Genomic DNA, 27,652 nt, shown 5'->3' on the forward strand with positions numbered 1-27,652 from the left:
TCATCTGGGATTGCACAGGGCCACTTTGGGCTTGCATGGGCCACCTGGGCTTATATGGGGTCATTTAGGCTTCCTTGGGGTCACTTAGTCTTCCATGGGGTCACTCAGGCTTCCATAGTCATGGGGCCATCTGGGCCTGCCCAGGATCAGCCAGTCTTGCATGGGGCCATCAGGACTTGGATGGGGTCCCCAGGACTTGGACAGGCCACTTGGTCTTGCCCAGAGCTGTATGTCATCTCTATCTTCCCCGCTTGGTGACATCCTCCCTCTGTGTCCCCTACCTGGTGCCTGGCTGGGAGGGTTCCCCCGCGCTTGTACCAGGTGACAGTGGCCTGTGCAGGGCTGGCGATGACACAGTTGAGGTCCAGGGTCTGTCCCTCAACCACGGGGGATGACAGGGATGAGGACTCGATGCGCAGTGGGGTTGTGCTGCCCGGGGCTGGGGACAGGAGGTGGGTTAGAGACTGTGACCACCACCATGTGTGTGTGACCCTCCCAGGGACACTGGGAGCGGTGTCACACCCCCATGGGCAACCTCCCGTGTTCCCTGTCCCCACTCACGGTAGGCACTGGCACTGCTGGGCTGGATGGTCACCATGATGGAGGTTTCCTTGCTGGTGGCCCCAGTGGTCACCCGGCACACGTACTCGCCCGAGTCGGCCACTGTCACCTGCATCAGCCGCAGCCGGGAGCCAGACACCTGTGGGGAGGGGATACAGGGTTTACTGGGGACACTTGGGCTTCCATGGGGCCACGTGGGCTTGAATGAGACCACCAGGGCTTGAATGGGGACACCTAACCTTTAATGGGCTACTTGGACTTGCATGAGCTACATGGGCTTCCATAGGTCATCTAACTTTGCATGGACCACCAGGACTTGCATGGGGTTTCCTGGTCTTGTATGGGGTCACTTGGCCTTATAGGGGCCACCTGGGCTTCCATGGGACCATCTGCATTCACACAGGTCACCTGGACTTGCCCAGGGCCAGCTGGCCTTGCATGGGCCAACAGGATTTGGATGGGCCACCTAAGCTTGCCCAGAGCTGTTGGTCAATCGCATCCACCCCCTTTGGTGACATCCCCTCTCCGTGTCCCCTACCTGGTGCTTGGCTGGGAGGGTTCCCCCACGCTTGTACCAGGTGACAGTGGCCTGTGCAGGGCCGGCAATGACACAGTTGAGGTCCAGGGTCTGTCCCTCGACCACAGCAGAGGACGGGGAGTCGATGCGCAGTGGGGTCGTGTTGCCTGGGGCTGGGGATGGAGACAGGAGGGTGACACCGGTGACCACAGCAGGACCTCGCCACTATGGGCACCTGAGCCGCGGCTCAGTGCTGTGACACATGAGGACCTGCCACTGGCACTGCCACCCCCTGTCCCCACTCACAGTAGGCACTGGCACTGCTGGGCTGGATGGTCACCATGACCGCGCTCTCCTTGCTGGTGGCCCCGCTGGTCACCCGGCACACGTACTCGCCCGAGTCAGCCGCTGTCACCTGCATCAGCCGCAGCCGGGAGCCAGACACCTGTGGGGAGGGGACACAGGGGTCACCAGAGCCAGCTGGGCTTGCACAGGGCTGTGCACCAACCCCAGCCACCCTTCGCATCATCACCCTCTGCGTCCCCTACCTGGTGCTTGGCTGGGAGGGACCCCCCGCGCTTGTACCAGGTGACAGTGGCCTGTCCCTGCCCGGCCACGATGCAGTTGAGGTCCAGGGTCTGTCCCTCGGCCACGGTGGATGAGGATGCCTCGATCCGGACAGGGACATCTGAAGCAGGTGGTCCTGCAGGGGAGGACAGAGATGTGACTGTCTGTTGGGAACCAGCTGCTCCCTCCAGGGCTGCTGAGCCCAGTCTCACCATAGGATGATCCTGATGCGGCCACAACGGTGACAATGACAGATGCCTCCCGGACAGCCGTCCCCAAGCTTGCCCGGCACACGTACTCCCCCGAATCAGCTGCCGTGACGTGGGGGACACGGAGCCGGGACCCTGAAACCTGCAGTTGGGGACATGCTTTGGTGTCACACAGCAGGGGACAGGGCAGCATTTGGGGTGCTGCCCACCCTGCTGTGCCCTACCTGGTGGCCAGCAGGCAGGGAGCCACCACGCTTGTACCACGTCACGGTGGCAGAGCTGGGTCCTGCCACCACACAGTCCAGGTCCAGGGTCTGTCCCTCAGTGACAGATGGGGACGAGGACTCAATGCGGACAGGCGGTGCCACCCCTGGGGGGAGCAAAAGGGGTGACAGGGGTGGGTTGTAGCCCTCAAAAACCATCCCCAAACACCACTGGTGTCCCCCACCCTCCTCACCTGGCACCACGGCCACCTCGATAGCAGCACGGGCTGTGCCAGCGGCGCTGGTGCCCACGCAGAGGTAGATGCCACCATCAGCCGCCGTCACAGCAGGGATGACGAGCGTGGCGATGTCACCGTGCTCAGCGCGGGACTGTGGCACGAGGGTGGGTGTCAGTGGCACCTGTGGCGCACCCACACCCCCTGGAGCACCCACGGGTGGCAGCACCCCGCTCACCTGTGGTGGCAGAGTGCCCCCCTGCTTCTCCCAGGTGATGGTGGCAGTGGGGGTCCCCGAGACCCGGCAGTAGAGCCGCACTGTGGAGCCCTCCTGCACCTCCGTCCGCTCCGGGCTCACCTGCACCTGTGGGGTGCCTGCGCCTGTGGGGAGGGGGATCAGGGAGGTGCTGGGGGCAGTGGCGGGATGGGGACAATGGGGGTGACATGAGTGATGCAGATGGTGAGGGTGAAGGGCACCGGGGGATGATGGAGGTGATGGGGGTGATGGAGGGACAGTGAGAGTGATGGAGATGATGGAGATGCTGAGGATGATAAGGGTGATGGGAACAATGGAATGATGGTGATGACAGAGACTATGGGAGTGATGGGGGTGTTGGGAGCAATGGGAACAATGGGGTGGACACAGATGATGGAGATGATGAAGATGATAAGGGTGATGGGAACAATGCAATGATGAGGAATGATGGGATGATGGAGATGAGGGGACAATGGGGGATGAAGGGGAAGAAGAGAACAATGGGGACAATGAGAGTGACAGGGATGGTGGGGACAATGAAGGGTGTGAATGGGAGGTGACAGAGACAATGGCGGTCATGATGGGATGACAGGGACAAAGGAGATGATGAGACGATGGGATGGTAGGGATGAGGGGGACGGACAGTGGGAGATGACAGGGACGATGAGGGTTACGGGGATGAGGATGACAGGGATGATGTACACCATGGAGACAATGGAGATGGACAATGGGGATGATACAGATGGTGGGCAATGATGGAAGCAAGAGGGGTGACAGGGCCAATGGGGACAATAGGGGTGATGTAAATGACGACTGGGGTAATGGGGATGATGGAAGTGACGGGGATGATGGGGACAGTGGGGTGACTGATGATGAAGATAATGGGGATGAAAGGGACGATGGTGATGCCGCTCACCTTGCACGTGGAGGAAGGCACGTGCCGTGTGCTGCCCGGCGCTGCTCCGTGCCCGGCACTCGTACTGCCCGGCATTGGCGGGCTCCACCGCGGCGAACCGCAGCGTCCCGCCCTGAACCACGGCCTGTGGTGGCAGCGCACCTGCAGGGACACGGGCTGCCATCACCCCTGCTCGCTGTGTCCCCCCACCTGCTCCCGGTGTCCTCCCCGTCCCCAGCGGGCACCTACCGAGCCACTCAAGGCTGGGCTGGGGGCTGCCGGTGCCCACGCAGCGGAACTCGGCCGGCTGCCCCGGTGCCACGCTCAGCTGCGCCGGCTCCACGGTGGCGGTGGGGGCGCTGGCGGTGCCAGCTGCGGTGAGACCGGGGGGGCTTAGGGCTGGCCAGGCCCCCCCGGTGCCGTCCCCAGGCGGTGGGAAGCGGGGTGGTGTGGCACAGCCAGCAGCAGGGTGCATGTGGAGCCCTGGCATGCAGTGGGTGGGGGAGCATGCGGACCCCCAGGAACCCTCCCCTGGTGACTTACCCGGTCTGTGCCCCTCCATGAACTCAACGGGTCCATAGAACATCTGAGTCTTTGAGGCAGCTGCAGGAGGGAGTGGGTCTCAGGGGAGTGTGCCCATCACCCTGGAGTCCAGGCACCAAACCTGCCCACCACCCTGGTGCACAGGCACTAAACCTACCCATCACCTTGGCATCTAGGCACCAAACTTGCCCATTGCCCCAGTGTCTGGGTGCCAAGTGTGCTCACCACTCCAGTGTCTGGGCATTCAATGTCCCCATCACCCCAGATCTGGGTATTGTCACCACAGAGCCAGGGTGGTGAGTGTGCCCATCATCTGAAGGACTGGGCACCAAGTAAACCCATCAGCCTGGTATCCAGGCATTGACTGTGTCCATCACCCTGCCATCTGGGCACCAACCTCCAAAACAGGAAGCGTGTCCATCCAACCCAGCACCTGGGGGCCAAGTGCAACCACCACACCTTGCCTTGGCACTGTGTGTGCCCATCACCCTGCTGGCTGGCCAGTCAATACGCCCATCACGCTGTCACCACGTGGTGAGGCACAGTGTGGGGGCTCACCCTGGACGTAGAGCGTGGCGGTGCCCTGGTCCATGTCCAGCATGTTGGAGCCGGTGCAGACGTAGACTCCGGCGTCCTGGGGCCGCACGCCGCGCAGCGTCAGGATCCCGTTGAAGTCCACGGCGCCCGCCGGCAGCGTCCCGTGGTTCTGCCGTGTCCACACCAGGGTGTAGGCAGGAGACTGGGGGGACAGAGGTGGGGAGGTCTGAGGCTGCTGGGATGGGCACGTGGCAGGGCACATGCCCAGCTGTGGGAAAGGTGGCACCTGGGATGGGATAATGGGATGGGATAATGGGATGGGACAGGCAAAGAGAAGAGGCTGGGATGGGATGGAATGGAATGGGATGGGATAATGGGATGGGGTAAGGGGATGGGATAATGGGATGGGATAGGCAAAGGGAAGAGGATGTCCCATGGAGCTCCATAAGGACCCAAGGGGGCTTGGGGGGTCCATATGGGCACAGCAGTTCCTGTGCTCTGCATGTCCCCATGAGTACATCCCTTGGGTGTCCCTTTGCTCTGTAGGACCAGGTGGGCACCCAGGGGCATCTCCACACCCTGAGTGTCCCTGCACACACCCAGAGGTGCCCTGCTGCACCCCTGCCATGCTGTGCCCACTTCCCCTCACCTTGCTCTTGGCGGTGCAGACGAAGGTGACATCAGCTCCGGGCTGCACCCGCTGCACCCGCTTCTCCTCCACGGTGACGGTGATGGGCTTGTCGGGGGTCTCTGCGCCCACACAGAGAGGTGAGCCCCGCTCCTGCCTCCCCTCCGTGCCTGTCCCCCCCTCTCGGTGACGACCTACCGGTGACAATGACCTCGGCGCGGCTGGCATTGCTGTGCCGGAGGTTGCGGCAGGAGCAGACGTAGACGCCGGCTTCAGAGGGCTGGATGCTGGGGAAGTGCAGCTCCTCACCTGGAGGGGGACAGGCAGGTGACACCCCACACCTTGGGGACACCCCGATGTCCCCCCCCCCCCCACCCCCGGAGCCACCCAGTACCTTGGTGGCGGCTCTGGGCGCCCTCGGGGAGGGGCCGCCCGTCCTCTCGCACCCAGTGGTAGTAGAGCGGCGGCTCCCCGGCGGCGTGGCAGCGCAGGGTGACAGCGCTGCCCTGCGGCACCGCGGTGCGCTGGGGGTGAACGCGCACGGCCAGCGCCGGGGGCGGCCCCGCGGGGACACAGCCCTGCCCCCGCACCGTGGGGTCACCCGTGTAACCGGGGGCGCAGCTGCGGGGAACAATGGGGGCACGGGGTTTGAGGGTGGGCTGGGGTGGGTGCTTTGGGGTGTGCGTGGGGATGGGCATTTTGGGTGGGTATATTGGGGTGAGCACATCATGGTGAGCACATCAGGATGAGAATAGTGGGACTGTGTCAAGGCAGGTATAAGTGTGGGCACTTTGGGGTTTCTCCACTGGGGTGAGGCCATCAGGGTAGGTGCGCTGTGTATTGGGGTGCTCATGTCAGGCAAAAATCTGGAATGAGCGCATAAGGGTGAGTACATTGGGAGGAAGCAGGAGAACATTGGGGTGGCTATATGGGGGTGGGTGTAATAGGGTGGGTATACTGGGTATACTTTGGGGTGGATCTGTAAGGGGAAGGCTATCAGGGTGAGTATACTGGGGTGCATAAATTGGGGTGAGCATATTAGGGTGCATATGTCGGGGTGAGTACACAGATGCTCTTTAGGATGCATGTGTTGGGGTGAACTCAGAGGGGTGAGCACATTGGGTGGGTACAGTAGGAGTATATCGGGGTGGGAATGTGTGGGTGGATAAATGGGAGTGAGGCCGTCAGGGTATGTGAAGGTGGGGCAGTGGAGGTGGGCTTTGGGGATAGGTATATAAGGGTGACTCAGTCAGGGTGGGGTTTTGGGGTGGGTATATGGGGGTGAACCCATCAGGGCAGGTAGAGCAGAGTGGGTATATGGGGGCGAGCCCATGGAGTGGGTATTTAGAGGGGTATATTGGGTTGGTTCTGATGAGGGGTATATTGGGATGGGGTTTGGGGGTGAGCCCATGGAGTGGGTTTTTGGAGGGGTATATGGGGCTGGTTCTGACGAGGGGTATATTGGGATGGGGTTTGGGGGTGAGCCCATGGAGTGGGTTTTTGGAGGGGTATATTGGGTTGGTTCTGACGAGGGGTATATTGGGATGGGGTTTCAGGGTGGGTATATGGGGGTGAGCCTATGCAGTGGGTTTTTGGAGGGGTATATGGGGCTGGTTCTGACAAGGGGTATATTGGGATGGGGTTTGGGGGTGAGCCCACGGGGTGGGTTTCTGGGGCAGGTTTTGGGGTGCCAGCAGCCTCACCGCTCGCAGTACTGCCCGGTGTAGCCCGGCTCACAGGCGGTGCAGCGGTACCCGCCGCCTCCCAGGCTCTCACAGGTCCTGGAAAACCTGCAGGGACAGAGCAAGGTGAGGGCAGGTCCCTTCCCTGGCACCCAGCCCAGCACCCCCAGCCCAGTGCAGGCACCCACTGGTTCTCAGGGTACGGGAGGGGACAGGCGCAGGGCTGGCAGTCCTCGGGGGTCCCGGCGGTGGCGTCCCCATAGAAGCCGGGGGCGCACTGGTCACAGAAGTCCCCTGCCGTGTTGTGCAAGCATCCCTGGGGGATAGTGGGGGCACAGATCGGGGTTGTCAGGGCTGGGCCAACACCACAGCTTCCCCCAGGAGGTTGGGGACGTGGGGACTCACGGAGCAGGCGCCGCTCTCGGGGTGGCAGCTCTCGGAGTGGCCGTTGCACTCACACAGCTCGCAGTGGCCCAGGTAGAGCCCCCCGCCCGTGCGCGTGTACCCGGGGGCACAGTCCTGCAGGGAGGGACAGAGCTGGCACCCCCACAGCCTGGGCAGGGCTGGCAGGGGCCTTGGGGGACAGATGGGTGATGGTGGGGGTGCTGGGCGTGATGAAGAGCGATGGGGGTGATGGTAGCAGTGCTTGGGAAAGGGTGGGGGAGTGATGGCGATGATGGGGGGATGCTGATGGGATGATGGAGAATGATGGGATAAATCCTCCCTGCTGAAGGGAGACTTGAGGGGTGATGGGGGGGATACTGAGGTGAGGGGGGGTCTGGGGACAGATGGATGATGATGGATGGGCTGGGGGGGTTGATGGAGAATGCTGGGGGTGATGCTGGGTGGGAGTATGTAGGGGTGATGCTGGGGATGATGTGGGGTCATGGGAGGTGATGGTGTGGTGTGATATGGGGGGTGCTGGGGGGATGCTGGGGGCTGATGGGCAATGATGGGACTGATGGTGATGATGATGGTGCCATGATGGAGGGGTGATGGAGGGAGTGTTGGGGGGTGATGGAAGGTGATGAGGGGCTGATACTGCGGGGAGAATGGAGGGGTCACAGGGGTGAGGCTGGCAGGGTGATGATGGGTTTGATAGGGGATGAGAGGGTGGAGGGATGATGATGGGAGGTGATGGGGGGTGATGATGGGGGATGCTGGACGGATGCTGGAGGGATGGAGGGTGATACCGGCCATGATCGGGAGATGCTGGGGTTGATGATGGGGACAGTGATGAAAGGAGTGATGGTGGTGGTGGAGGGTCACCCTGGGCTGCTGGTGGGATGCTGGGGGATGATGAGGAGATACTGGGGAGGAGGGTAGGGAGGTGATGAGGGTGTTGGGGTGACACTGGGAGGGCTGGGCTGGGCTCACCTGGCAGGACAGCCCGTGGTATCCGGGGGGACAGCGACATTCCTCCACCTCGGGGGCCGGGGGCAGGCCGGGCTGGGGGGGCACGGCCGTGTCCATGGCCACGTCGGCGATGGCGGCCGCGGCCGTGCTCGTGGAGTAGGTGGCTCGGATGAGGATCTCATCCAGGTCAGCCAGTGCCATCAGCAGGTGCTCCCGTGTCGCTGGCTGCCCATCTGGCCGCTGCCAGTATTGCTGCAGGAATAGGGGGTGAGCGGGGGACACGCTGTGGCAAAGGGGGACATTGGGGACAAAGGCTGCCCAGCACCTCCTACCTCCCGAAAAATGATCTCGAAGGCCTGGGGGGTCCGCGGGGCCAGGTCAGGCTGGTAGGCCACCAGTGTGATGTCATTGCCCTGTGGACAAGGGGGACAAGGGGGACAGGGGGGTCAGGGGGTCCCAGTGTCACCCGGTGTGTCCCTGTGCCACCCCAGCCAGCACCCCCTTACCGTGATCTGGACGTCGGCGTCGGGCAGGGGCGCTCCCTGTCCCCCCGGGGTGAAGCTCAGGGTGTAGCGCAGCCGACCGCCATAGGAGCCCACCTGGGGAGCACCGGGATGGGATAACGGGATAATGGGATAATGGGATAACGGGATTGTGGGATGGGATTATGGGATGGGATGATGGGATGGGATGGGATGGGATGGGATGGGATGGGATGGGATTATGGGATGGGATGATGGGATGATGGGATTATGGGATGATGGGATGAGATGGGATAATGGGATGGGATTATGGGATGGGATTATGGGATGGGATAGGATGGGATGGGATGGGATGGGCAAAGGGGAGAAGGATGGGATGGGATTATGGAATGGAGTAAGGGGATGGGATAATGGGAAGGGATGGGCAAAGAGAAGAGGATGGGATGGGCAAAGGGGAGAGGATGGGATGGGATGGAATTGGATGGGATGGGATAATGGGATGGGACAGGCAAAGAGAAGAGGATGGGGGTGATGGGGACAGGGATGGGGATGGGGAAGGTAATGAGATAAAATAGGGATGAGGAAGAGGAGAGGGAAAAGAGAGAGGGGAAAGTGGAAGGGGAAAAGGGCAAGAAAGAGGATAGAGATGAGGAACGGAAGAGGATGGGGAGGGGAGGGGATGGGGAAAAAGGAGAAAGAGGAGAATGGGGATGATGATGGGGACAGGGGATGGCACAGGGTAGGGATGAAAAAGGCAAAAATTAGGAGAAAATGGGAAAAGGGAAAACAGAAGGGGCAAAGGGGAAAAAGACAAGGTGAAAATAGGAAAAAGGGAAAAGGAAGAAGAAAAAGGAGAAGGGCAGAGACAAAGAGGCTGTGCCCAACCTCCCCTCTGACAGTGCCCAGGGTGCCCATGGGGAGGGGGTGCAGCCCCTGGTGGGGCATTCCCATGGCTCCCACGGGCACCCCTGTCCTCCCAGGGATCACCCTGTTACCTTGTCCCCCTGGTAGGGAGGTGGCAGCTGCCAGTAGTAGGAGTCAGGGGGCAGCTCCCCGAAGCGCTCGTAGGTCAGGTGGGGCTGGGGGTGCCCCAGCTGCACCCCAAAGCCGCTGTCCACGCGGGTGCTGTGCTGGCGGTTCACCAGGGCGAACCCCTGGGCATCCCCCGGGGCAAAGGACGTCCGGATCTGCGGGATCGAGGGGTGAGAGGGGTCTGGGACAGGTGGGGACACCCTGGGGACGTGTAGGGACAAGAGGGTACACTCACGGTGCCACGGGCGTAGGCAGTGCTGGTGCAGTGCTGAACGATGCCCATGCAGAAGCAGGGCAGGCACCCAGCTGGCTCATCCCCGCTCAGGTGGAAGTGGTGGGGACGGCATGTGGCACAGTGGGGACCTTCCACGTTGGCCTGGGGGAGAAGACAGCACGGTGACATTGCTCTGTCACCCTTCCTGGGGTTGGGGACACACACACAAGGCTCACCTTGCAGTGACACTGCCCGTTGGCATCGCAGCCCTCGCCGGTGCTGCCTCGTGGGTCACACTGGCATTGAGCACCGGGGACACCAGGCACTGAGGGGTGACACACAGTCAGCCACAACCCCCCTTAGTGCCACCGCAGGGGACACCACTTTGTCCTGCCCTGTGACACTCACCTCGGCATGGCTCTCCCCGTAGTGGGTCCCCCACGTAGCCGGGCAAGCACCTAGGGTGGGACAAACCCAAATGAGGCAGTGAGAGGAGCAGTCACCCCAAAAATGCCCCCTGCCCCACCCCAGTGTCCCTGTCACCTCTCGCAGAGGCGCCCGCTGTGCCCTGGGGCACAGGCACTGCACGTGGGCTGCCCATCCGTGTCCTCAAAGCAGATCTTTGTCACCCTGTGGAGGGGACAAAGGGACAGGTGACACCCAGTCAGTGTCCTCAGGGATGGGACAGACCAGGGAATGGCACCTACTGGGTGTCCCCATGGGGTCCATAGCAAGGACAGGGCTGGCAGTCGCCCGGGGTGCCCCGGGTGGCATCGCCGTAGTAGCCAGGTTGGCACTTGTCACACTGGGGACCCTCCGTGTGATCTCGGCAGCCCTGTAAGAAAGGGGGTGGTGGCATCGGTGTCCCTGCCATGGGAGCTCCTGGAGAGTCCCCTGGGTGTCCCCAGCTGACCTGGCAGACGCCGGTGTCAGGATGGCACTCGCTGGCATGGCCGTGGCACTGGCACGGCTCGCAGGTGCCCAGGTAGAGCCCAGCGCTGCTGCGGGTGTAGCCGGTGTCACAGTCCTAGAGGGGACAGTGGCAGTGGGGTGGGACACGGCTCAGCACCCCCGCAGTGGCAGTGAGGGGACCCGAGGGTCTCACCTGGCACGAGGCCCCGCGGTACCCAGGGGGGCAGGCACAATCCTCCACTTCCAGCGCGGGCGGGCGGCCGGTGGCGTGTGGCACTGCCACGTCCAGGGTGACATCAGCCAGTCTGCGGGGCCAGAGGGGACGTCAGCACTGCCCTGCCACCCTGCTGTGTCCCCTCCTGACTCCACCAGGAGCTCACCTGCTCTCCTCTGGCTGCTCTGAGTAGGATGCCCGGATCATGAACAGGTCCACGTCGGCCAGGGCCATCAGGAGGTGCTCGCGGGTGGCATCGTGCCCATCTGCGCGGCGCCAGGCACCCTGTGCCACACACCAGGGTGACATGGGGGCTGCCATCCCCCACTGCACCCTGGGCTATCCAGGGTGACCTCCCCATGGCAGCCAGTCTGACCCCTGGGGCCCCCAGACCAACCCCACCCCAGCACCCAGTCTGACCCCCCCCCTCCATGACCCCTCTCGCTGGGTGTCACACAGGGACCCCTCTCACCTCACGGATGGGCACAGTCACAGTGGTGGGGACACCAGCCGGGGGGGTAGCACTGGAGAAGTGCTCCAGGAGGATCCCATTGCCCTGGAGCAGGACATCAGGGTGCCGGGGGGGCAGGGGAGCGCCCGCCGGGGCCCGGTGTGTCACTGTGTACCGCAGCTCCCCACCATACGCTGTCACCTGTGGGGACACTCAGCATGGCTTGGGGCCACCAGCTCCCCCAGCTGGGCGGTGGGGACACACAGAGGCACAGAGGTGTCCCCAGAGCGGCTGTGTCACCTTGTCCCCGGTGAAGGGTGCAGGCAGCACCCAGTAGTGAACACCCCGTGGCAGCTCTCGGAAGGCGTCAAAGTGCAGCTCCCGCGAGGACACGAAGTGTGGCACTGCCCCCGCCAGCCGTGACCCCGACAGGTTGGCCAGGGGCAGCGGCGCCGAGTCCTCAGAGCTGAGCAGCACCTGGGAGAGGGATTGTGGTGGGCATGGCCTGGCACGGCATGGCGCCACATGGCACGGCAGGACACGGCATGACATTACATGGCATCACTTGGCACAGCATGGCCCTATATGGCACGACAAGGCACGACATGTGTGTTGTATGACACGGCACCATGGCACTTCATGGCATGCCACGGCATGGGTGACATGACATTATCGCACAGCACAGCACAATGTGGTGCTACCTGGCACCACATGGAACGGCACAGTGTAACACTACAGAGCATGCCATGGCACAGCAAGACATGGCAAGACATGGCACAACATGGCATGGCACAGTGTAACACTACAGACCGTGTATTGTGACAGTACATGGCATGGCATGACACCGTATGGCACGACACAACACATAATGGCACATCACTGCACAGCACAGCAAGACATGGCACAACATGGCACGGCACCATGGCATGGCATGGCACTACTATGGCATGGTACATCAAGACAATGACAAGGCATGGCATGGCATGACATAGCATGGAACATCAAGACAATGGCATGGCATGGCATGGCATGGCATGGCATGGCATGGCATGGCATGGCATGGCATGGCATGGCACAGCACATCAAGACAATGACAAGACACGCCATGCCATGGCATGGATTGTCAAGACAATGACGAGGCATGGCATACATGGAGTGACATGTCAAGACAAGGACAAGACATGCCATGGCATGGAATGGCACGTCAAGACAAAAACAAGGCATGGCATGGCATGGCATGGCATGGCATGGCATGGCATGGCATGGCATGGCATGGAACATCAAGACAATGACAAAGCATGGAACGGCATGGGATGGCATGGCACATCAAGACAATGACAAGACACGCCACGCCATGGAATGGCACATTGAGACAATGACAAGACCTGGCAGGCCATGGCCCAGGATGGCCCAGTCTGTCCCATGCCGTGGGTACCTGGTGGCGGTGCCAGGCGGAGCTGGCGCAGGAGCGGGACAGCCCCATGCAGAAGCAGGGCAGGCAGCCTGCAGGGTTGGCAGCGCTCAGGTGGAAGGTGCCAGCAGCACAGGAGTCACAGAGCCGGCCACGGACGTTGGGCTGGGGGCACAGGGAGGGCAGGGGTGAGCAGGGAAATGGGTGGGACTGGCTGCAGGGGGTGGGATGGACTGGGGGGGACTGGTGGGACTGGGTACCCCAGGGACCAGACTGGGTGCCATGGGGGTGTTGTCATTGGTGCTGGGGGGATTGGACTGGGTGTTGTGGGGGGTTGGAGAGGGTCCTGCTGGGGGGTTGGGCTGGGTGCCATGGGGCAGGGGATGGGATTGGTGCTGGGTGGATTGAACTGGGTGCTATGGGGATGGCACTCGCTACCATGCGAGAGTGGGACTGGTTGCCTCAGGGGAGCTGGGTGCCATGGGGTAGAGTTCAGATGGGTGCTAGGGCAGGGACTGGGTACCTGGGACCAGGCTGGTGCAGTGGGGGATGGCAACACCCAGCCCCCTGTTGCCCCCTCGCATTGTCCCCACCAATATTGCCCCACTGTCCCCCAGCCCCCTGCCCTCACCTTGCAGCGACAAGTGCCACCCGCCTCGTCCTGGCCCCCACGGGCATCACACTTGACGAGCTCCTGGCCTGCAGGCAGCAAGGGTGAGGGTGGGGGGCACCCAAGGGTGCAGGGACCCCCCAACCAGCACCCTCCACTCACCAATCGGGGTGCACTTGCCACCCGGCTGGATGGGGTCTCCCTCGTAGCCTGGGGCGCACCTATGGATGGGTGGGTGATAGGTGGGTGATAGGTGGGTGATGGGTGGGGTGCCAGGTCGGGGGGTTATGGGGAGGGACCCCCCACCCACCTCTCGCAGCGGCGACCAGCGTATCCAGGGGCGCAGGCGTCGCAGGTGGCCTGGCCATCTGTGTCCAAAAAGCAGGACTCCGAGAACCTGTGGGTGACAGTGACAGTGACACCAGGGCAGTGACATCAGGGGCCGGTCCCTGGGGTCGGCACCCACCTGCGAGATGGCTCCGTGTAGGGACAGGGACAAGGGTGACAAGCAGTGGCTGTGCCCTTGGTGGCATCGCCGAAGAAGCCAGGTTTGCACTTCTCACACTGGGGACCCTCCGTGTTGTGCTGGCAGTTCTGGGAGGGGGACACGTGTCACAGGGGAGTGGTGATCCTGTGCTGGGTCCCTGTCCCCTTGTCACCTCGTCACCCCCTCACTCCTTACCAAGCAGTGCCCAAAAACGGGGTCACAGGTGCTCGAGTGGCCATGGCAGCCACAGCCAGAGCAGGTCCCCAGGTAGGGTCCCCTTGTCACCCGCTCAAAACGGGGGGCACAGCGCTGGCACGACAGCCCCGTGTAGCCCACGGGGCACCTGGGGACAGAGCAGTGTGACAGTGGCATCACAGCAGCAGTGGCACTGAGCCCGTGACCTTGCTGCCAGTGCTCACCTGCACTCCTCGACGTCACCAGCTGGCCCCAGGCCAGTGTCCGCAGTGCTGGTGATGTCCATGGCCACGTCACTGAGCCCCACGCTGGCCATGCGCCCGTCATACACTGCCCGGATGAAGATGCCCTCCAGCCCCTGCAGCACCAGCAGCAGCAGCTCCCGGCTCACAGGGGCACCCTGCTCGTCCTCCCAGTGATCCTGCCAGGATGGTGACAGCAGTGTCACAGCAGGGTGATGGTAATGCTGGCATCACCCACCTGTCCCCACCGGCATCAGTGCCCATCATCAACATCACTGCTACCAGCATCACCCACCCTTCATCAGTATCTTCTTCCCATCCCTAGATTCACCCACCCACCAGTACAACCAGTGTCACCCACCCCTTATCTGCATCACCACCATCACCACCACCAGCATCACCCACTTGCCACCAGCATCACCCACCCTTCACCAGCATCTCCTTCCTATCCCTGGATTCACCCACCCACCAGTATAACCAGTGTCACCCACCCCCTGCCTGCATCACCCACCACCACCATCATTCATCCATCACCATCACCATCCTCACCATCACTCATCCATCACCACCACCACCACCACCTCTTCTCACACCCACCTCGGTGAGGGGCACGTGCCGCCGGTTGAGGACGTCAGGCTGGGTGTCACCAGCCCGTGCCCGCAGCTGCCGCCCGTGGCCCCGCAGCAGCACGTCGGGGTGGGCGGTGGGCTCGGGGGGCCCCCGGCCCAGCCGGTACCGCACCCCGTAGCTCAGCGCTCCCCCGTAGGCATCCACCTGGCAGCAGAGTGGGCTGTCAGAGGCCGTGCCACTGGTGTGCCCAGCCCTGACCCTGCCCCGGCATCACCTTGTCCCCAAGGAAGGGCTCTGGCAGTGCCCAGAAGGCGTCCAGCGCCAGAAAGCGGCGGGACAGGTCCAGGAGCTGGAATTCCTCAGTGCCCACATCCACGTGGAGTTGGGTGGCTGAGAGCACCGGTGCGGATGGCGCTGCTGGCACCGTCACGTTGACACCTGCAAGGAAAACGCTCAGCCCCTGCTGTGTCCCTTGCTCCTGTCCAGCCCCTGTGCCCTGTCCCCAGAGCTCACCCTTGAAGTCGTCGGGGCGGTTGAAGCGCAGGTGGAGGCGGTGGCGGTGCCGGCTGGTGGCACGGCAGGAGGTGGTGACACCGAAGCAGAAGCAGGGCAGGCAGCGGGATGTCCCTGTCACCTGGAAGTGGCCCTCGGGACATGGCCCTGTGGGAGATGAGACAGCGGGTGATGGTGACAGTGCCACGGTGGGATTGGTGGCACGGAGCGGGGAGGGGCGGCTCACCGGGGCGGGTGACGGTGAGGATGCTGTCAGGGATGCCGAACACCATGCCCAGGGTGTTGATGGCCTCGCAGGTGTAGGCGCCTTGATCAGCCTCCTTCACGTCCCGGATTGTCAGGGTGCCCTGCCCAGCCTCGCTCACGATCGACACCCTGTGGGGCACGTTTGCTACCCAGAGCCTGACACAAGTGGAGCCCAGCACAGCCAGGAGCCACACACACCCTGTGCCCAGCACACGCAGTACCTGGCACACCTGCACACCCAGTACACCCAATAGCCTGGACACCCGGTGCCCTGGACACCTGGCACCCAGTGCCCCACACACCCAGTGCCCTGCACACCCACACCACCTGATACCGGGCACACCCAGTGCCCTGTACACCCAGTACACCCAGTACCCCTGCACACCCAGTGCCCCCACACCCATTACACCCAGTGCCGTGCACACCCAGTGCCCTGCACACCCAGTGCACCCAGTGCCCTGCACACCCACACCCCCTGCTACCAGGCACAACCAGTGCCCTGTACACCCAGTACACCCAGTGCCCCTGCACACCCAGTGCCCCTCACACACACTACACCATGTCCTGCACACCCAGTGCCCTACACACCCAGTGCCCCTCACACACAGTACACCATGTCCTGCACACCCAGTGCCCCGCACACCCAGCACCCAGCCCCAGCCCAGGAGCCCATTCCCTCTGCATGACCACCTTACACCCCGGCCCCGCCCCAGCCGAAAGCTCCTCCCACCGCACAAGCCCCGCCCACATAACCACACGTGCCTGCTAGCCACACCCATTTATCAAGCCCCGCCCACTCAGACCACACCCTGCACAGAAGCCCCGCCCCGAGGCGGGCCCCAGCACCTCAGCCCCCAAACAAACCCCGCCCACACACCCCCCACCCCAATAGAAGCTTCTCCCATCACAGACCACACCCAATCACAAGTTTCTCCCATGCAAGCCACTCCCCCTCCTCCAATCCGCAACCAGCACCCCTTAGGCCCCGCCCACCTGTGGCTGCTGGGGGTGTGTCCCCAGTTCAGGCGCCAGGTGACGATGGGGGTGGGGACACCGGTGGCCACACAGGTGAAGGTGACGGTCTGGCCTGGCACCGCCGTCACTGACTCCCGTGGCAGCGTCACCACCTGTGGGGGCACTGCCACCGCCACCCAGTCAGTCACTCTCACCGCCACCGGGGGACAGGGACACTGCCACTGCCACCCAGTCAGTCACTGTCACCGCCACCGGCACCACCGGGGGACAGGGACACTGCCACTGCCACCCAGTCAGTCACTGTCACCGCCACCGGCACCACCGGGGGACAGGGACACTGCCACTGCCACCCAGTCAGTCACTGTCACCGCCACCGGCACCACCGGGGGACAGGGACACTGCCACTGCCACCCCCCACCCAGTCATTGTCACCACCACTACCACTGACACAGTCACCACCCGTCCCAGGTGTCAAGAACACTGTGACTGTCACCCCTGTCATTCTGGACTGCCACTACCATCGGCACCACCTGCCCTGCTGGCACCCCAGGGAACTGGGACACTGCCACTGTCACTGTCACTGCCACTGATACCATCTGCTCTGTGTGGCACCACTGGAAGATGGGGACACTGTCACTGCCACCCCAGACCCACCTGGGGACAGGTTCCTTGGCACTGCCTCCAGTCCAGCTTGGGGACAGGGTCCCCAGTGTGGTGGCCAGCCTGGTTCTATGCCATGTCCCCAGCATGGCACCACCTGGGGTCAAGCTCCCAGCACAGGGTCCCCAGCCTGATGCCATGACACAGGCTTCCCAGTGTGGCACTGTCCCCAGTGTGGCAGCCAGCACCGTGCCACAGTGCCACAGTGCCCCCGGTATGGTCCCATGGCACTGGCTTGGGCACAGAGTCCCCAGCCCAGTGCCATGGCACACTGTCCCCAAGCACAGTGCCACCAGCCTGGCACCATGACACAATGTCCCCAGCCCTCTGCACTGGCACAAGGCCCCCGGGCAGTGTCCCCAGCCTGGTGTCACAGCACCACATGCCCCCAGCATCAGAGCATCCCTAACACAGCATCCCCAGGCCAGCCTTGGTCCCCATGTCCCCTGCCTGCCGAGCTGTCCCCTCTGGTGTCACTCACCACATCCAACCTCATCGCTGCGGTCGGGGCAGTCGGGCTCCCTGTCGCACTGGTAGCTGGCTCGGATGCAGCTCCCGCTGGACACACACCGGAATTCCGCCGGCCCACAGGCCGCACCGGGTGCCTTGGTGGCTGCAGGGGGGACAGCACGGGGTCAGCCGTGTCCCCGTGTCCCCACGGTGTCCCCGAGCCCCCGTACTCACGGCAGTCGCTCTCGTCGGAGCCGTCGCCGCAGTCGTTCTCGCCATCGCAGCGCCAGAGCTTGAGGGCGCAGTGCCCGTTGGCACACTTGAACTCGTTGGGTTCGCAGGGGGACGGGGTGCCTGGGGGCACGGGGCAGGTCAGCACCCAGAATCCCAAAATCCCAGGGTGGATGAGACCTTTGAGATCATTGATGACCCAACACCACCTTGTCACCCAGACCATGGCGCTGAGTGCCACATTTGGGCTTTCTTTAAACCCTTCCAGGGATGGTGACTCCACCACCTCCCTGGGCAGCCCCATCCAGTGCCCAGTCACCCTTTCTGTGTAGAGCTTCTTCCTAATGTGCAGCCTAAACCTCTCCTGCACACCTCAGGGCTGTGTCCTCTCATCCTGTTCCCAGTTCTCTGGGAGTAGAGCTCAGGCCCCACTGGGCTGCACTTTCCTTTCAGGGAGTTGTAGAGCGATAAGGTCCCCCCTGAGCCTCCTTTTCTCCAGGGTTAGGAGGGTCAGGAGCCCCCCAGCTCCCTCAGCTGCTCCTCAGAGGATTTGTGCTCCAGACCCCTCACCAGCCTTTCTGCCCTTCTCTGGACACGCTCCAGCCCCTCCATGTCCTTCCTAAACTGGGGGGCCCAGAACTGGACACAGCTCTCGAGGTGCTGCCCAACCAGTGCCCAGCACAGGGGAACAATCCCTGCCCTGCTCCTGCTGGCCACACCATTCCTGATCCAGGCCAGGAGCCCTTGGCCATCTTGCCCACCTGGGCACGCTGCTGGCTCATGTCCAGCCTGCTGTCCATCAGTCCCTGCAGGTCCCTTTCTGCCTGGCTGCTCTCCAGCCCCTCAATCCGTAGCCCTGCAGGGGTTGTTGTGGTCAAAGTGCAGGACCCGGCACTTGGACTTGTTAAACCTCACACCAATGGATTCATCCCTTGGATCCAGCCTGTCCAGGGCCCTCTGCAGAGCCCTCAACCCTCCAACCATCCACACCTGCACCCAGCTTGGTGTGGATCTCAATGCCCTCACCCAGACCATCAGCAAAGATGATCTTTACTTTACTTTACCTGGACTGGGCCCAACAGGGATCCCTGGGGGACACACCTGGTGCCCCAACACCGACTGCATCATCTCCCAGCTCTCCACCAGCCCTTCCCAGCCCAGCCCAGAGCGAACCTGCCCAAGCCACGGCCTGCCAGCTATTCCAGCAGTTTGTCATGGGACACAGGGTCCTGCTGAAGTGCAGGTGGAGCCCCCCACAAAGCCCCTCCATCCCCCAGACCCACCGCAGGCGTCCTCGTCGGAGCCGTCAGCGCAGTCGCGCTCTCCGTCGCACAGGTAGTCCCGGGGCACGCAGCGCCCGTCCCTGCAGGCGGCCTCGCCCCCCTGGCACCCCCCGGGCGCTGGTTTTGGGGGCCGTGGGGTGAAGGGGCGCAGCGGGGACGCCGGGGTGGTGCCCACGGGGACGGTGCTCAGCAGGCGTGTGGTGGTGGCCGGGCGGGCAGTGCTGGGGGGCGGCCGTGGGGAGGGCTCTGGGGGCAGATAAAAGGGGGTTAGGGGGGGATTTAGGGGTGAAGAGGGAGGGGCTGGAGGGGAGGGGTGCAAAGGGGGCGTATGGGGGGGGTTTAGGGGCAAAAATGGGGTGCAGAAGGGTTATATGGGGGGAAAAAGGGATGTGAAGAGTGTTTATGGTGCATAGGGGTAAAATGGGGGTGCAGGGGGATTAAAATGAGAAATGGGGGAGTGTAGTGGTATAGAGGACAAAAGGGTTGTGGGCGGGGTGCAAGGGGGGCTTATGGGGGTGTAGGGGTAAAAATGGGGTGCAGGGGGGTTATATGGGGAAAAAAAGGGTGTGAGGAGTGTTTATGGGGACATAGGGATAAAATGGGGGTGCACGGGGGTTAAAGTGAGAAATGGGGGTGCAGAGTGGTATAGAGGGGTGTACTGGGCAAAAGGGGTGTGGGGAGTGTTGATGGGGTGCAGGGGGTTTGAGGGGAAATGAGGGGGCAGTACAGTATAAGGGGGTATATGGGAAAAAGGGGCTGCAGGGAATGTTTATGGGGGTGTAGGGGTAAAATATGGGGCAGGGGGTTACAGGGGGAACTGGGGGTGCAGGAGGAGACTATAGGAGGGTTATAGGCAGGAAAGGGGGGTGTAGAGGGGGTGTGTCAGGGCCATGGGATGGGAAATGAGGGGGGGGGGGGGTTGGAGGGGACAGAGGAGGTTTTGGGGTGCCCCACTGCCTCACCACATCCCTCCTCATCAGAGGCGTCGTGGCAGTCGGGCCGGCGGTCGCAGCGATATTCCAGGGCCACGCACTCCCCGCTCCCACAGGAGAACTCCCCCGCGGTGCAGGCGCGTGGCTGGGGGGTCACTGTGGCCAGGGAGGGGGCACAGGGTCAGGGGGGCACCCCAAAACATCCCCCCTCCCTCAATTCAGCCAGCAGAGCAACACAAGCTGGGATGCGCTGCTCTGAGGCTTCCAGCCCCAAGCCGCTCCAGAGCACCCCAAAACCCCCCAGGGCTCCCCCCAGAGCCCCCCCAGGGCTCCCCCCAGAGCCCCCCCAGGGCTCACCGGCTCCCAGGCGGCGGAACTGGAAGCCCTGGGGGGAGGTGAGGTAGGAGGCGATGGAGCCCCCGGCCAGCAGGTCCCGCAGGACCCCCCCGAGCTGCGCCTCGTCCCCGTTCCCCTCCGAGCCCACGTCCAGCTCCACGAACACGTCCCCGTCCAGCTGCCTGGGGGACAAGGGGTCAGCGTCCCAGAACAGCCACACTGCACCCCCAAACCGGCCCTGAGCCTCCAGGCTGCCCACGTTGCACCCCGAGAATTCCTCATCACCTCCAATCCGCCCCATCACCTCCAAATGCATCAGTCACCCCAAAAAAACCCTGCACTCCCAAAAGCTCTTCACTGGACCCTGAAATGTCCTCACTGCAACCCAAAAGCCCCTCTTTGAACCCCAAAGCATTCCCACCACTGCCAACCCACCCAGACACCCACAAAACCTCTCTGTCCTCCCAAAAGCACCCCAAAATCTCCTCATTGCACCCCAAAAGCCCCTCATTGCATCCCAAAACATCCCCTTCACCTCCAAACACCTCCATCATCCCCAAAACCTCCCTGCACTCCCAAAAGCTCCTTGCCGCACCCCAAAACTTCCTCATTCCACCCCAAAATCTCCCCAGGTGATGCCTTCCTCCCCCAGACCCCCCTGCCCCACCTCTTTTCCCGACCTCCCAAACCCCCTAAGCCCCCCTAGACTCCCCCAAGCCCCCCAAAGCTCCCCAATCCCCCCTTCCTCACTCACTTGATGAAGACCACGCTGACCACCTGGTCCCCAGGCACTTTGAAATACTCGGACTCCAGCTGTTGGGGGGCAGGAAATGAGGGCTCAGGAGGGTCCCTCGGGTGCCCCCCGCCCCTGCACCCCCCGAGTGCCCCCCCAGTGCTCACCGTGTCCACCACGGCCTCGGAAATCTCCCGGAATTCCTCGGAGTCAGGGTCCTCCAGCCGGGGGCTGTAGTCGATGCTGCGGGTGAAGTTCACCAGGGCCCGGAAATAAACTGGGGGTGGGGGGTGCCAAAGTTGGGGGATGGGGTGTCAAAACTGGGGGGGTGGCACCTGCACACCCAAAAAATCCCCCTCACCCAGCTGTGACCCCCCCCCCATCCAGATGTTCCTTCTGCTCCCCAGCTGTGTCCTCCCCCTCCCCACAGGGATTGGGATCCCACCCCATAAAGCACAGGAGGAAGAAAAGTGGGGGTGCAGCAAAAGGGGGGGTCCCCAAAAAGTGTCACTTACTGATTGGGGGGTCATCCTCGGGCTCAGCCACCACCATGCCCGCGGGCGCGGGGCGGGGCCCGGGCGCTGCCCCCGGGGAGGAGGAGGAGGAGGAAGAGGAGGAGGAGGATGAAGAGGAGACAGAGGTTGAGAGCGGTGCCAGCAGTGGGGACCAGCCCGGGGCCAGGTGCCATCCACAGCGTCCCCTTACCGGTGGGTGCCAGCCCGCTGCTGGGAGGCGGGGCCTTGACTCTCGGTGGCCAGGGGACACCGCTGCCATCCTCCCCGCTGCCATCTGCCACGGGCACAGCGTGAGGGTGGCACCCGCCCACGGTGACGCCCACCCACCCATGGTGGCACCCACTGCCACCAAATGCCACCAGATCTCAGTGCCACCCGCGATGGGGACTATGTGGTCATTCACACTCCCATGGTAGCCACCACCTGGTGACATTTTACTGCCAGATGACACCAGTGCCATCTGCCCTGGGGACAACATGGGAGCACCCAGGGTGGTTCTACCCTTGGTGACTTCACCCACAGTGATGCTCACCCACTCAGTGCCACCCTGCCACCGTCTGCCACCAAATCCTGGTGGCATCTGTGGCTGGGGCAGCACGAGTGGCACTCGCTTGCAGTGACATCCACACACCCAGTGCCACCTTATCACCAGATGCCACCAGTCCAAGTGGCAGCAACCACAATGAGGACAGTGCAAGCAGCATCCAGGGTGGCACCCACACACCCAGAGCCACCTTAGTGCTGGGTGCCATCAGGTCCCATCTGCAATGGGGACAGGTGAGTGAGTGGCACCCTCGGTGGCACCAGCTGATGGTAACACCCCCCACCTGGTGCCACCCATGCATGTCACACCCACCCACGGTGACATTCAGCCAAAGTGGCTCCCAATCCTGGTGGCACCTTCCCACCAGGTCCCAGTGCCAATCGCAGCAGGGACTGTGCAAGTGGCACCCAGGGTAGCATCAGGACCCACCCACCCTGGTGTCCCCTCACCTCCAGAGGCCACCAGGTCCTCATCATCTGACAGGTGCCGGTAGTAGCGCCGTCCCTGAGTGTCCCTGACGTGATCGGCCACCGTGTCCTCGGGGAAGGCGTCAGCCCAGCCGTGGGCGCCACCGGTGACCTGGGGACAGGGGGACAGGGTCACCATGGGATGGGGCCACCAGGGGACAGGGCCACCGTGGGATGGGGCCACCAGGGGACGGGGCCACCAAGGGACAGGGCCACCATGGGATGGGGCCACCAGGGGACAGGGCCACCAGAGGATGGGGCCACCCGCGGGACACGTCACCCCGGGGGGGACGGGGGTGGGGGTGCGTGGCTGTGCGGTGACGTCACCGGGAAAAGGAAGCGGGATGAGCTCATCACACACCCTCGGCATTCCTGCCCCGACCGGCACCGGGATCACCGGGATCACCGGGATCACCGGGACCGCCGGCCCTCGATCACCGGCACCGGGATCACCGGCAGGAGGGTGACCGGCACCGGGACGTGCGTGTGCGAGCACTGGGGCGAGTGCCGGGGAGCCCGGTGTGCACACGCGTGTGCAGCGACACGGGAAGTGTGTGCACACTTTTACACTGCTCCACGTGTGCGCTGACACGGGGACGGGCGCGCTCAGTGACACGGGGATGCGCGTGCACGCTGACACGTGGCCGTGCACGCGCGTGTGACAGCACACACCGCGACAGTCACCCACAGCTGGCTGTGAGCACCTACAGGTGCCAGGGAACACTGGCACCGCCACACCCGCGCCCTGGCACACGCGTGTACTCGGCCGGGTGTGCCCCGGTACCCGGGTGTGCCCTGGTGCCCGTGGGGCCAAGCACACGCGTGTGCCCCAGCTGGGTGTGCCCAGTGCCCCAGGCGGGTGTGCCCCGGTACCCGGGTGTGCCCCAGTGCCCGCAGGGTTGAGCACACGCTCGGTGTGCCCCAGCCGGGTGTGCCCCAGCCGGGTGTGCCCCAGTGCCCGGGTGTGCCCCGGTGCCCGCGGGGCCGAGCACACGCTCGGTGTGCCCCAGCCCGGTGCCCCCGCCCCGGCCCCGGCAGGAATCCGTCGCAGCAGCACTTTGCTGTGCAAACAAGCGCCGGGGGATTAGGCGGGCGCTGGGGGGGGACGGGACACGGGGGGGGACACGGGGGGGACACGGGGGGGACACGGGGGGACAAGGGGGGCACACGCTGCCACACGGATGGCAGGACCCAACACCCCCAGGGGTCACCTTGTGGGTGCCAGCCCAGCCCCTGTGCAAGGGGAAACTGAGGCACGAGGCCGTGCGGGCTTGGGGCAGCTCTGCCGCTCCCCAGATGCGCACTGGGCGCTCACCCCACATCCCCACGCGTGTACCCCGCGAGTGGGAGCTCTGCCATTGTCCCCACGCGTGTGGCTGCTCAGTCCCCACACGGAGCGTGCGGAGGCTCTGCCACCGCGTCCCCCACGCGTGCCCCGAGCCCGTGAGTGCCCTGGAATCGCTCCCCACGCGTACCCAGAGCCCGTGGGTGCCCAGCCCCTGCTCCCCAGCCCCTGGATACCCTGGAATCGCTCCCCACTCATGCCCCAAGCCCATGGGTACCCTGGAATCGCTCCCCACTCATGCCCCAAGCCCATGGATACCCTGGAATCGCTCCCCACTCGTGCACCCAGCCCGTGAGTCCCATCCCCTGCTCCCCAGCCCATGGGTGCCCTGGAATCACTCCCCATTCGTGCACCGAGCCCGTGGGTGCCCAGCCCCTGCTCCCCAGCCCCTGGAATCGCTCCCCACTCGTGCACCGAGCCCCTGGATGCCCTGGAATCGCCCCCCACTCGTGCCCCGAGCCCGTGGGTGCCCTGGAATCGCCCCCCACTCGTGCCCCACTGCCCAGCCCCGGCTCCCCAGCCCCAGCCCGGCCGGAGGAAGGGCAGCTGCGGGCCGGGTGTCCGGCGGTGTCCGCTCAGGGTCGGGGCCAATTCCCCTCTCCGGTTACCGGAAGCCTCTCCCGCGCCTCGGCCCCGCACCCCCGGGCCCCCCCCCGGCCAGCCGGGACCCCCCCGCTGCCGCCGGGGCACCGCGCCCGGCCGGACGCCACGGCCCCGCCGCCGCCGCCGCTCACATTTTCCACTCCCCGGCCCAAATCCTGCCCCGCACCCTGGGGAAAAGTCGGGGGGGAGGGGGGGGCGAGGAAGAGGAGGGTGAGGAGGAAGCAGCACCCTGCCAACCCCCCGCTTCCAAAGTGCGCCCCGAACTGGGGGAACACCTCAACCCCCCCTTATTTCGGTTTGAATGCCCGCCCCCGCCAGTTTGGATGTTCCCCCAGTAAAATCTGCATGTGGCTCCTCAAATCTCCAAGTGGCCCCCAAATCTGGATGTGCTCCCCCCCCCTCCCCGTTAATTCATCCGGGTGAGGAAGAGGAGGTGACGCAGCACAAGAATAATAACCGGGGGGGGGGGGGGGGTTATTAATAGCAGTCCCCCCTCAGCTTATTGTTCCCCCAAGGTCATGCTCAAAGGTGCTTCCCCCATGAAAATCCCTCCTCCCCCCTCCCGGGGGTCCCCGAGGACTGGGGGGGATGATGGGGGTCACCCCAGGATTTGGGGGGGCTGCCAGCACAGCTGTGGGATGCTGGTCCCGGGGGGGGGGGGCAGAGGCAGCTGCTCTCACCCCCCCCGTCCCCGTCCCTTTCAGCCGCCCCCGGGATTTGGGGGTGAAACAGCTGCGGGGTCAAAGGCACAGCCGGGCGGGCAGGGGGGCCCCAAATATGCGCCTGCCCTGCCCCCTCCCCCCTGCATTCCTCCCTGCTGGCATTGCCTAATTTATCCCGGGAGGACTCGGGATGGGGGGGCCGGGCCAGGCGGGTTTAGGGTAAATGGGGTTTTGGAGGGGAGGCTTTGATTTTAGGGGGGATTTTCCTGGGGGGAGATTGGCGGGGGGGAGTGATGGGGTTTTGGGCAGGGAGATGGGTTGGGGGGGGTGATGGGTTTTTGGGCAAGGAGATGGGATGTGGAGAGTGGAGATGAGTTGTAGGGGGGTAAGTGGGTTTTGGGGGAGGAAAATGGATTTTTGGGGAAAGGATATGGGGTTTTTTTGGGGGGGAGATGGATATGGGGGTGGAGATGGGGTTTATTTGGGGGGAGGGGATAGACAGATTTTCGGGGGGGATTTTTTGGGGGGAGTAGGTTCTTTTGTGAGATAACAAGACTTTTTGGGGCAGTGTCCGCTTTTCATGGCAAGAGGGGAAACCCAGGAGTCCTGGCAAGGACCCAGCGTCTGAGCTGACCTTCCTCCCCGCCTTTCTCCTCCTCCTCCTCCTCCTCATCCCAGCCGGGCCATCTTTGGCGATGGGAACGAGCCGAAGGCGAGGGGCCATGTGAGCCTCGGGCCCGGAGGGTCCCCGAGTGCCCCCGAGCACCCCCAGGCGGCCCCAAATGCCCCCAGGTAGCCCCAAAGGGCCCCAGGTGTCCCCAGATGCCCCCAGGTGTGCCAGGAGCCTCCGGAGCAGCGCGGGGAGTGGCCGTGGCCGTGCCCCCCGCCCGCTCCGTGCGTGCCCCGGGCACACGCGTGTGCAGAGCGCGGGAGGCGCGCGTGGGGTGTCCCCCCCTTCCCCAGCCCTTCCCCCCGGGCACGGCGATCTTATCGCACATTCCTGCTTCGCCCTCCCCTTCCCCCCCACCAAATTAACCCTTCGCAGCCCGCGGAGGTGGCACCCCCGTGCCCCACCCCACGCCGAACCCCTCCGTGGGAACATCCCCCCCCCATACACACACGTGTTTGTAGGGGGATGTAGGGCCCAGCATCCCGGCCAGGGGGGTTATGGGGCCGCTCTGTCCCCAGATCCCCCCCTGCGCCTCAGCAGAATGGGGGGTGGGGGGGGGTGCAAAGTGGGGATCCCCCCCCCCCCCCCTTTGTCGCCGCCGGCCCCCCCGGCCGTGGGTGGGAGCCCCGCGGGCAGCGGGGGGGCCGCGCTGCCAGCCCGGCCCCGAGCACAAGGCCCCCTCTGTTCTCCACCCCGGGCACCCGCCCAACCCCAAACCACCCCCGGGCCCCCCAGCTCGCCATCACCCCCGCACCCACCGGGGGAGCCCCCCGTAAACCGGGGGTGCGCGGCCCCGCGGCGGGGGGGGGACCCAGAGGTGTCACCCCCTGCCCCACTGCCCCCAGCAGGGTGGGGACCCCCCCAGGGGCACCCCCAGGCGCAGCGCCCCCCCCCCGGGCGGGTATTTTGGGACGGTTATTTTTAGGGTGACCGGCGCCACCATCACCCTTTAAATTTAGCTGGGGCGGGGGATGGGGTGCGGGTGCGGACGTGGGGGGGGGGGGGGGCACCCCAAAAGCAGGATAGAAGTGCCCCTATGAGTGACCCCCACCCACGGCAGGCTGTGGGGACGGGGGGGGGCTGGACCACCACGGGTGGGTTTATGGGGTGATGGGAGCCATCCCCACTGCGGGGTCACGGGGGACCCCAATTCCCTGAAGGAATGGGGGGGGGTGACGGAGCCCCCCCCGACTGGGGCCCTCACACGGGGGTCACTGGGACCCCACTCCCACAGGGGCGTGGGGGTGGGTGACCCCACGCACCCCCAGTCCATGGGGAACCTCAAGGCCCATAGAGGACAGGAAGGGGGACCCCACAACCCCCATCCCCAGATGGGGCAGGGCATGGGGAGAGGGACCCCCCCCCTCCTTTGGGGGGACACTGCAATTCCCAGATGGGACAGGGTGGGCCCTGGGGTCTCCACGTGATACAGGTACGGGGGGGACCCCCAGTCCCTTGGGGAGGGGGGCAGGGTGCC

At 64.1% G+C, this 27,652-nt stretch overlaps 1 protein-coding gene across 2 annotated transcripts in view; it reads right to left on the reverse strand.

Moving 5' to 3' along the window:
• The window catches only part of HSPG2 (heparan sulfate proteoglycan 2), a 44,109-nt gene that overhangs the window by 15,687 nt on the left and 770 nt on the right, over positions 1 to 27,652 (reverse strand). Inside the window, exons 2-56 of one of the 2 annotated variants that reach the window (XM_071448964.1) lie at positions 22,878 to 23,007; positions 22,075 to 22,158; positions 21,885 to 21,950; positions 21,537 to 21,646; positions 21,391 to 21,449; positions 20,658 to 20,818; positions 20,331 to 20,456; positions 19,369 to 19,614; positions 18,089 to 18,208; positions 17,886 to 18,017; positions 16,763 to 16,907; positions 15,750 to 15,898; positions 15,524 to 15,670; positions 15,285 to 15,448; positions 15,038 to 15,214; positions 14,423 to 14,619; positions 14,199 to 14,346; positions 13,983 to 14,110; positions 13,827 to 13,913; positions 13,679 to 13,737; positions 13,538 to 13,605; positions 12,931 to 13,071; positions 11,796 to 11,972; positions 11,517 to 11,696; positions 11,211 to 11,329; positions 11,024 to 11,135; positions 10,832 to 10,945; positions 10,626 to 10,753; positions 10,462 to 10,548; positions 10,327 to 10,376; positions 10,155 to 10,243; positions 9,940 to 10,080; positions 9,668 to 9,859; positions 8,697 to 8,789; positions 8,523 to 8,603; positions 8,212 to 8,442; positions 7,240 to 7,353; positions 7,023 to 7,150; positions 6,856 to 6,942; positions 5,547 to 5,773; positions 5,351 to 5,461; positions 5,174 to 5,274; positions 4,546 to 4,726; positions 3,988 to 4,047; positions 3,694 to 3,816; positions 3,466 to 3,606; positions 2,532 to 2,674; positions 2,312 to 2,447; positions 2,079 to 2,224; positions 1,858 to 1,996; positions 1,627 to 1,781; positions 1,385 to 1,523; positions 1,100 to 1,251; positions 562 to 700; positions 282 to 439 (exon numbers count right to left, since the gene is read on the reverse strand). In XM_071448964.1, coding sequence (XP_071305065.1) covers positions 282 to 439; positions 562 to 700; positions 1,100 to 1,251; positions 1,385 to 1,523; positions 1,627 to 1,781; positions 1,858 to 1,996; positions 2,079 to 2,224; positions 2,312 to 2,447; positions 2,532 to 2,674; positions 3,466 to 3,606; positions 3,694 to 3,816; positions 3,988 to 4,047; positions 4,546 to 4,726; positions 5,174 to 5,274; positions 5,351 to 5,461; positions 5,547 to 5,773; positions 6,856 to 6,942; positions 7,023 to 7,150; positions 7,240 to 7,353; positions 8,212 to 8,442; positions 8,523 to 8,603; positions 8,697 to 8,789; positions 9,668 to 9,859; positions 9,940 to 10,080; positions 10,155 to 10,243; positions 10,327 to 10,376; positions 10,462 to 10,548; positions 10,626 to 10,753; positions 10,832 to 10,945; positions 11,024 to 11,135; positions 11,211 to 11,329; positions 11,517 to 11,696; positions 11,796 to 11,972; positions 12,931 to 13,071; positions 13,538 to 13,605; positions 13,679 to 13,737; positions 13,827 to 13,913; positions 13,983 to 14,110; positions 14,199 to 14,346; positions 14,423 to 14,619; positions 15,038 to 15,214; positions 15,285 to 15,448; positions 15,524 to 15,670; positions 15,750 to 15,898; positions 16,763 to 16,907; positions 17,886 to 18,017; positions 18,089 to 18,208; positions 19,369 to 19,614; positions 20,331 to 20,456; positions 20,658 to 20,818; positions 21,391 to 21,449; positions 21,537 to 21,646; positions 21,885 to 21,950; positions 22,075 to 22,158; positions 22,878 to 23,007 — 7,218 coding nt within the window. The remainder of the gene's footprint in view (positions 1 to 281; positions 440 to 561; positions 701 to 1,099; positions 1,252 to 1,384; positions 1,524 to 1,626; positions 1,782 to 1,857; positions 1,997 to 2,078; positions 2,225 to 2,311; positions 2,448 to 2,531; positions 2,675 to 3,465; positions 3,607 to 3,693; positions 3,817 to 3,987; positions 4,048 to 4,545; positions 4,727 to 5,173; positions 5,275 to 5,350; positions 5,462 to 5,546; positions 5,774 to 6,855; positions 6,943 to 7,022; positions 7,151 to 7,239; positions 7,354 to 8,211; positions 8,443 to 8,522; positions 8,604 to 8,696; positions 8,790 to 9,667; positions 9,860 to 9,939; positions 10,081 to 10,154; positions 10,244 to 10,326; positions 10,377 to 10,461; positions 10,549 to 10,625; positions 10,754 to 10,831; positions 10,946 to 11,023; positions 11,136 to 11,210; positions 11,330 to 11,516; positions 11,697 to 11,795; positions 11,973 to 12,930; positions 13,072 to 13,537; positions 13,606 to 13,678; positions 13,738 to 13,826; positions 13,914 to 13,982; positions 14,111 to 14,198; positions 14,347 to 14,422; positions 14,620 to 15,037; positions 15,215 to 15,284; positions 15,449 to 15,523; positions 15,671 to 15,749; positions 15,899 to 16,762; positions 16,908 to 17,885; positions 18,018 to 18,088; positions 18,209 to 19,368; positions 19,615 to 20,330; positions 20,457 to 20,657; positions 20,819 to 21,390; positions 21,450 to 21,536; positions 21,647 to 21,884; positions 21,951 to 22,074; positions 22,159 to 22,877; positions 23,008 to 27,652) is intronic. The other variant, XM_071448965.1, reaches the window with a different exon arrangement.

This window comes from Agelaius tricolor, unplaced genomic scaffold (genome assembly GCF_023055355.1).
Source record: "Agelaius tricolor isolate 1412-34295 unplaced genomic scaffold, bAgeTri1.0.p SCAF_28, whole genome shotgun sequence".
In the NCBI taxonomy this organism is placed as follows: Eukaryota; Metazoa; Chordata; class Aves; order Passeriformes; family Icteridae; genus Agelaius; species Agelaius tricolor.